The sequence below is a fragment of the Myotis brandtii genome, unplaced genomic scaffold (genome assembly GCF_000412655.1).
Source record: "Myotis brandtii unplaced genomic scaffold, ASM41265v1 scaffold231, whole genome shotgun sequence".
Taxonomy (NCBI): domain Eukaryota; kingdom Metazoa; phylum Chordata; class Mammalia; order Chiroptera; family Vespertilionidae; genus Myotis; species Myotis brandtii.
In genome coordinates this window covers 936,239-945,284 of record NW_005358689.1, presented here as the reverse complement: position 1 = coordinate 945,284, position 9,046 = coordinate 936,239, and the positions used below count along the sequence as shown (strand labels likewise).

General features: G+C 53.5%; 1 protein-coding gene across 1 annotated transcript in view; it reads left to right on the top strand.

Moving 5' to 3' along the window:
* The window catches only part of SUSD4 (sushi domain containing 4), a gene marked incomplete at its 3' end in the record, with an annotated part of 72,567 nt that overhangs the window by 38,949 nt on the left and 24,572 nt on the right, over nt 1-9,046 (top strand). The window contains exon 3 of the mRNA XM_005866508.2: nt 8,106-8,279. Within this exon, the coding sequence (XP_005866570.1) occupies nt 8,106-8,279 (174 nt within the window). The remainder of the gene's footprint in view (nt 1-8,105; nt 8,280-9,046) is intronic.

Below are 9,046 nucleotides of genomic sequence, written 5' to 3'. Positions count from 1 at the left end.
GCTTGTGGTCCAGGGAGCAGGGGAGGCAGCCAGTAAGGTGGAGAGGAGACCCTGGAGTTGGCAAAGGCCTGAAAATATGCCCCGTGAGCACAGGGCTGCCGATGTGAGTACAGTGACCAAAGGCCAGGTGACAGCCTCCATCCAGGCCTCTTCCTTTCTAAACCCACTCAACTGGGTCTCCTGGGGTCACTTTCCCTGGGTAAATGCAATCTATATATATAAAAGCCTAAGCAACTGTTACAACCCGTCTACCAGTTGCTATGACGCGCACTGACCACCAGGGGGCAGACGCTCAATGCAGGAGTTGCCCTCTGGTGGTCAGTGCACTCCCACAGCCAACCTCCCACGGCCCCTCCCACCAGCTGGCCAACCTCCCGTGGCCCCTCTTCCTACCCCCCTCCACCCCTGCTGGCCAGCCCCGATGGACCCCAATCAGTGTGGCCAGGCTGAGGGACCCCACCCATGCACAAATTCGTGCACTGGGCCTCTAGTCCTTTCATAAGAAAAGATGGCCGGGAAGGAAGGTTGACTCTACATGAAGGCCCTTTACAGACACTTAACACATCAAATCAGAACGTGAACAGACAAGTCCCAGCTGCACACCCCACCAGGGGCAGGGGCAGCGTAGCAGTGAGTCAGACTACAGTGTGCGCGGATAGAGACATCGTATTTAAAAAAAAAAAACCAATGGCCCAAAGCGACTAAAGTGAAATGAATTCACATCCATTTATGTTATGAACAGCCGGAACCTTTTCATTATCAATATTAATGGGAAGATTTCATTACTTAACCATCCCTGGGTACAGCTGGGATGCAGACTACATTCAGCAACCAGGGCATTCGTTATACTGGCTGCAGAGCAGTTTTGGATTTTGGGGTGTGTGTGTGTGTGTGTGTGTGTGTGTTTAAAGAGACAGAATAAATCATGGCACATGGTTCCTGGGTGGGGCGAGAGCCTCCCCTGGGGTATGAGACAACATTCCACAGCTCCTAGTCCCCTTGTCCCTTAAGATTCTCACTCTTGGGGAGGGTGTTTGGATATTTGGAAGGTCAGACGCCTCTAGCTGGAGCTTTCGCCTCTGGGTGGACTCAGGGTGTCCCTTGAGCACCTTGGGGTGCAGAAACAGAACTTCCCTTTTCCTCTTTGACTTTCCCCCGGAGTTGCCCTTGAGGAGGGGGGGAGAGCGAGAGCCGTGGCACTTCCGTTCCCATGCAGTGGGGTTGTCTATTGCAGGACTGTTTCCCCACAGAGCTCTTCTCTGTTCTCCTCACCTTCTCCCTCGAGCAGCTCTGCGAACGGTCGCTGGTCCCATTGGTTCCTCGCTGCGAGTCAGCTGCAGAGAAATCCACGCTAAGCCAATAAGAAGGGATTTGGGGGAAGCCGGAGTCCACAGGTCTCACAGCCAGCCTGAGTGGGAATCTTCCAGAACGGGTTGCAGACCAGCTCCGGGCGCTGGCGTAAGGCTATTAGCAGAGCGCAGGTCGCCCCCAGAGCCCGTGGTTTGAGAATGAGCTGGCTGAGCCGAGGGCTTTCCCAGCAAATCCGTCCTCTGGTTGGCGGTCAACTCCTTTTGGGTGGAGAGGCGCGAAGCAGGCTCCGTTCCCTTTCCAGATGAGAAAGGAGGGGGCTCAGGGAGACTCAGTTTCCCGGGGTCTCACGGGTAGCCAGGGCAGACTTGGGGTTCAGACCCAGGCCTGATCACGGGATTGATAATACGGGCACTGGATGAACTTCACGGCACCCAAAGCCTCCAACCCAGAGATGCACAGGGAGGTGTCTACTTCTCTGAGCTGCTTCCCTGAGACCAGAGCCTGCCCATCCCTACGCAGGGGTGGGGACGCTTGTGGTCCAGGGAGCAGGGGAGGCAGCCAGTAAGGTGGAGAGGAGACCCTGGAGTTGGCAAAGGCCTGAAAATATGCCCCGTGAGCACAGGGCTGCCGATGTGAGTACAGTGACCAAAGGCCAGGTGACAGCCTCCAGCGAGAGCCGTGGCACTTCCGTTCCCATGCAGTGGGGTTGTCTATTGCAGGACTGTTTCCCCACAGAGCTCTTCTCTGTTCTCCTCACCTTCTCCCTCGAGCAGCTCTGCGAACGGTCGCTGGTCCCATTGGTTCCTCGCTGCGAGTCAGCTGCAGAGAAATCCACGCTAAGCCAATAAGAAGGGATTTGGGGGAAGCCGGAGTCCACAGGTCTCACAGCCAGCCTGAGTGGGAATCTTCCAGAACGGGTTGCAGACCAGCTCCGGGCGCTGGCGTAAGGCTATTAGCAGAGCGCAGGTCGCCCCCAGAGCCCGTGGTTTGAGAATGAGCTGGCTGAGCCGAGGACTTTCCCAGCAAATCCGTCCTCTGGTTGGCGGTCAACTCCTTTTGGGTGGAGAGGCGCGAAGCAGGCTCCGTTCCCTTTCCAGATGAGAAAGGAGGGGGCTCAGGGAGACTCAGTTTCCCGGGGTCTCACGGGTAGCCAGGGCAGACTTGGGGTTCAGACCCAGGCCTGACCCCAGGTGAGGTTTCCCAGGGAAAGGGAGTGGGGGGCGGCTGATACATCATCATGGCCCAGACCCAGGCCCCCGGGGGAGGCATCTTGCTCAACCAGGGGAGAACCCGTTCACACGGCTCTCTGATTTCCAAAGTGGGTGCCACGGAACTGCCTGCACCAAGGACTTGCTGGAAACACAGCCAGGCCTCCCGCGTTAGAACGTTGGCAGTGAGGCCAACGGCTGCATGGTTTTTATTTGTTGTTGTTGTTAATCCTCACCTGAGGATATTTTCCCATTGACTTTAAGACAGACTGGAAGGGAGAGAGAGACAGAGAGAGAAACACCGAAGTGAGAGAGATACATCGATTGGTTGCCTTCGCACACACCCCGGCCAGGGGTGCGGATCGAGCCTGCAACTGAGGTACATGCCTTTGACCGGAATGGAACCTGGGACCCTTCAGTCCCCAGGCCGATGCTCTTTCCACTGAGCCAAACCGGCTCGGAATGCGTGTGTTTTTTTAAAACTCCCAACTGATTCTTCCATCAGAAAAGAGTTTGAGACCCAGTCATGCAGGGAGATGGCCTGGCACCGCTTTGCAAGGGGAAAGAGAACACGATTTTCTCCCATGTTAGATGGGGCTCTGGGGAGATCATTCATTCCTGGCCCCAGACAATGTCAGCGTTGCCTCCGTCGACACCCTGCAGAGTTTCAGTGGCTCACAGCAGTCACGTGGCAAGTGAACTGGGACCGGGACCCACATTCTGACCCGTGGTTCAGTGCTCTTGCTACTGTACTGGAGGTCTGCAACCCAGGCCGCAGGTCAGCGTCGCCTGGGGAACTTCTAGAAGTAACGGCGCCTGGAACTGTCGCCAAGAGATTTAATTTTAATTGTCTGGGCCAGTGGCCGGCAAACTCATTCGTCAACAGAGCCAAATATCAACAGTACAACGATTGAAATTTCTTTTGAGAGCCAAATTTTTTAAACTTAAACTATATAGGTAGGTACACTGTTATTAACTTAATTAGGGTACTCCTAAGGCTTAGGAAGAGCCACACTCAAGGGGCCAAAGAGCCGCATGTGGCTCGAGAGCTGCAGTTTGCCGACCACGGGTCTGGGCAATGGGAGCTCAAACATCGGTATTTCTGGAAGCTCCCAGGGGAGTGCCCATTACCCCGGCTTCCTGAATTTTGGGGTCCATCTTCTTCATTGTCTGGTTGGGGCTGAAGGTCACCGATTGCACGGGAGAGCGGCCCCTGTTCTTCCACAACTTGCTAAGTCTCCATGCGTAACCCCTCTGCTCCCCAGTTCTTCGCACAGTGCCACAGGGAAGTAACTGAATTCATTCAGCAAGCATTATTTTTAAGTCCTTCCTAAAATATTTTGAGGCCCATTGACCTGACCAGGATTGCTATGCAGGGATGAATAATTGGATGTTAAGAAGTTTCTGCCTTAGCTGGTTTGGCTCAGTGGATAGAGCATCGGCCTGCAGACTGAAGGGGCCCGGGTTCGATTCAGGTCAAGGGCACATGCCTGGGTTGCGGGCTTGATCCCCAGTAGGGGGCCTGCAGGAGGCTCCCTCATCATTGATTCTCTCGACCCATGATTCTCTCTCATCATTGATGTTTCTCTCTCTCCCTCTCCCTTCCTCTCTGAAATCAGTACAAATATATTTAAAGAAAAAAGAAGTTTCTTTGAGCGCTGGCCTGTGTGGCTCAGTTGGTTGGGCATCATCGCGTGCACTGAAAGGTCCCGGGTTCGATTCCTGGTCAGGGCACATGCCCAGGTTGCGGGCTCGGTCCCTGCAGGAGGCAGCGACCGATGTTTTTCTCTCTCCCTTCCTCTCTTTCTCAAAATCAATTAAACATCTTTTAAAAAAAAAAAGAAGTTTCTTTGAGCTTCCTGGGGGAAAAGGTGCAATGTGAGTTTAAGTATTGCTATTATCTTGTACATTTTTTTAAAAGTATATTTTATTGATTTTTCACAGAGAGGAAGGGAGAGGGATAGAGAGTTAGAAACATCGATGAGAGAGAAACATCCATCAGCTGCCTCCTGCACACTCCCCACTGGGGATGTGCCCGCAACCAAGGTACATGCCCTTGACCGGAATCGAACCTGGGACCCTTGAGTCCTCAGGCTGACGCTCTATCCACTGAGCCAAACCGGTCAGGGCTATCTTGTACATTTTTAATTAAAAGATTTCAACTTGACTCATGAGCTAAAGGTGGCTGTAAGGATGGGAGATCACTCCTTTATTCATTGAGACTGTGGGTGGTGCGGGCATTTTTCAAAAGCAGGCGAGTCATACTCATCTTTCAGAGTTACTCCTGTATGAAAGTGGGTTGTCTCCCAGCGCAGACCCTTCACCAAAACAAAATAGATGCTTTACACACGTTTTATTTATAACCCCTTCCTTCTCATGTGCATTTTCTATCATCTAAAATTTCTTCCTTGGTGCCTCAGACGAGTTATCAGAAGCAGCAGCCTGTGCCCACGCGGGCAAGCATTTGCACGTTTCTCTCTCCCTTCCTCTCTCTCTCAAAATCAATTAAACATCTTTTAAAAAAAAAAAGAAGTTTCTTTGAGCTTCCTGGGGGAAAAGGTGCAATGTGAGTTTAAGTATTGCTATTATCTTGTACATTTTTTTAAAAGTATATTTTATTGATTTTTCACAGAGAGGAAGGGAGAGGGATAGAGAGTTAGAAACATCGATGAGAGAGAAACATCCATCAGCTGCCTCCTGCACACTCCCCACTGGGGATGTGCCCGCAACCAAGGTACATGCCCTTGACCGGAATCGAACCTGGGACCCTTGAGTCCTCAGGCTGACGCTCTATCCACTGAGCCAAACCGGTCAGGGCTATCTTGTACATTTTTAATTAAAAGATTTCAACTTGACTCATGAGCTAAAGGTGGCTGTAAGGATGGGAGATCACTCCTTTATTCATTGAGACTGTGGGTGGTGCGGGCATTTTTCAAAAGCAGGCGAGTCATACTCATCTTTCAGAGTTACTCCTGTATGAAAGTGGGTTGTCTCCCAGCGCAGACCCTTCACCAAAACAAAATAGATGCTTTACACACGTTTTATTTATAACCCCTTCCTTCTCATGTGCATTTTCTATCATCTGAAATTTCTTTCTTGGTGCCTCAGACGAGTTATCAGAAGCAGCAGCCCGTGCCCACGCGGGCAAGCATTTGCACGCCTCCCCCTAAGATATTCTCTCCTCGTTTTCCATCTTCTGAGATAAGGGGAAGCCAAGGGGTCCCCCTCCCTGTCTCCAGCATTTCTTCTTTGCGCTCCTTGTCACAGGAGTCACTGCCTCCCTCCCCTCCCTCCCTTGTGGCTTCGGTGTGCGTTTGGTTTTTGCTCTTAAAAAGATCTCTTTCGCTTCAATGTGGTCACGACTTGAAAGGGGAGGGGAAAAAACATATCCAGCGGAAATAAGTTCGGGTCAGAACGGGGCAGCTGCGGCAAGATAAGTGGCAGAAATGATCAGCGATCGCCGTGGTGAGGTGACAGCCGACTGCCCCAGACGAGGGCTCCCACGTCCGTGCCACCGGCCCCGCGTCCGTGCAGAGGGGAACTCCCAGCCAGGGCCGCCTTTACCAGCTGCCTCCTGCCAGCTCCCGTGCTCCTTTCTCTCCAGAGGCCATGGAGGCAGGGAGTTGGTCTAAGTCACAGAATTATTAGGCAGATGCAGAAAAACAGCATCGGCACCGGGAGAGGTCCCTGTCGGCCCATGTATAAAGGCCGCGAGGTGATGGTGGGCAGCCTCGAGCGCCAAACTGACAGTGACGGTTCCCCAGAAAGCAGCCATTCACAAGCTCGCACCGGAAACGACCCGGAGTTACTTGTAGGTTGGCTGCGTGTGAAAAACGCAGGCCTGCCCCACGGGCGCCTTTCCGAACCTCCTGCAGGTGGAACTCATCTTCTCTCAGGCCGGCCCGGAGCAGTTCGGGGCTGGTCAGTGCTCCCCAGTCAGACTGGGAGCGTCCTGTAGCTGATGAAGTGCTCCCCGAACCCCACGATGGGCCTTGGGGTGCCAGGCCTCGGGTGCAGAGCTGCCTCCCAGCCCACGCAGATGGGATTCTGTCCTTTTTATTTTTTTTTTATTTTTGAAATATATATATTTTTAAATTGATTTCAGAGAGGAAAGGAGAGGGAGAGAGAGGCAGAAACATCAACGATGAGAGAGAATCACTGATCGGCTGCCTCCTGCATGCCCCCCCCACCCCACTGGGGACCAAGCCCGAAACCCGGGCATGTGCCCTTGACCGGAATCGAAACCGGGACCCTTCAGTCCACAGGCCGACGCTCTATCCACTGAACCACACCAGCCCGGGCGAGATCCTGTTCTTTATTCGTGGCTGAGAAACCTACACCTCTTCGAGCACGGAGATATTTCTGGAGGAAGTCACTTTGATGGTCAAGGTGGCGTCCTTGGCTTTCGCCTTTTCTCCACAATTTCGGAAGCAGCAAACTTGGACTAGTGCACCTCTGTGAGTCAGGGGCTGTCTGAGTCTAAACGGAGAAATAAATAGCCCCCCGCTTACACGCACAGAGGCGTGGACCATCGCGGATATTGCACAGAGATGTGCCGATGAGAGAGGGAGAGGGGCGCCTGGGGCCCAGTGTGACTGAGCCGGGATTGGTGGGATGGTGTTTGGGGTGGAGGGGGCCGAGGGACAGGCCCCAACCTGGCAGCACAGGATGGAACGGCCTGCGTGGTCAGCTGGATGGAGAGAGAGTTGGAAGTGGATAGAGTTGATTCATTTTATTTCATCTGCTGATCGTTTCCCTGTTCCTCCCCCGCCCTCCTCCTGACCCCCAGCCTCCGTCTGTCCTCCACCCCTGCCCCCTCCACGCACATCCTGCTCTCACTCCCTTCGTGGGCCGTGTGCTCCGAGCCTCCGTGAGATTGGCAGCGGTGCTGGTGCCGTGCTGCTGTATTTATGATCTTCCCAGAACGGATAAGGTGGGTGGGAGACGCTCATAGCAGATGCAACCTGGGCTCAGCCCCCTGCTCTCCTGCAAAGCACTTTTCTTTTCTTTTAAAAAAATATATATTTCTTTATTGATTTCAGAGAGGAAGGGAGAAGGAGAGAGAGATAGAAACATCAATGATGAGAATCATTGATCGGCTGCCTCTTGCACCCCTACTGGGGATCGAGCCCACAACCCAGGCATGTGCCCTTGGCTGGAATCGAACCTGGGACCCTTCAGTCCGCGGCCTGATGCTCTATCCACTGAGCCAAGCCGGCCGGGGCTGAAAAGCACTTTTCTTACCAGACCCAGGCCCTGGCCCTGCCTGGGTGGGACCAGCCGGGTGGGCTGCACGGCGCTGTGTGCACAGGGTGGAACCGGGTGGGTAGTCGGTGGACTCCCCAACTCTGGTCTTTCTCCTTGTATTTACGAGATCGTCCATCAGCTCCACTGTCCGGAGCCCCGCCCACTCGGTCCCTCTTCCCAAGCCTCTGGGGCTCGTCCGTGGGACCTGAGCCTCGTGATCAATGAGGGCCGTTTGTCAAACCCGTGCGGGTCCCCAACCACCAGCTTCCTTGCGACGCCGCCGTGAACCGCAACCGTTTTACGTTCCAACGATAACGTGTCCTTTTCCCACGACCGCAGATTGCCGCATCCCTTTCATCGAAGATGCGGAGATCCAGAACAGGACCTACAGACACGGAGACAAGCTGAACATCACCTGCCACGAGGGATTCAAGATCCGGTACCCCGACCTGTACAACCTGGCTTCCTTATGTCGCGACGACGGGACGTGGGACAACCTGCCCATCTGTCAAGGTAGGCGACGGAAGCTGTCATTCCCGCCTGTTCTTCCCGCGGGCGGCGGTGTAGAGCGTGCGCACAGCTCTCTAACGCAACGGTTCTCAACCTGTGGGTCGTGACACCTTTGGCGGTCGAACGACCCTTTCACAGGGGTCGCCTAAGACCATCCTGCATATCAGATATTTACATGACGATTCATCTCAGTAGCAACATGACAGTCAGAAAGTAGCGACGAAAATAATGTTATGGTTGGGTCACCACATGAGGAACTGTATTTAAAGGGCCCAGAAGGTTGAGAACCACTGCTCAAACAGATGGGAAAGCAAAGACACCCAGGCCGCCCACAGGGCCCCGCTGTCTCTTCCCCTTGATCAGCAAGCTCTCTCCCATCATTTCCTGGCGTTTTCTCCAGCTCCGTACACCAGGTTCTTGTTTGTTTGTTTGTTATTGTGGTTTTTAAATATATTTTTATTGATTTCAAAGAAGAAGAAGAGAGAGAGAAATATCAATGATGAGAGAGAATCACTGATCGGCTGCCTCTTGCATGCCCCCTATGGGGGATGGAGCCTGCAACCATAACCTGCCCATCTGTCAAGGTAGGCGACGGAAGCTGTCATTCCCGCCTGTTCTTCCCGCGGGCGGCGGTGTAGAGCGTGCGCACAGCTCTCTAACGCAACGGTTCTCAACCTGTGGGTCGTGACACCTTTGGCGGTCGAACGACCCTTTCACAGGGGTCGCCTAAGACCATCCTGCATATCAGATATTTACATGACGATTCATCT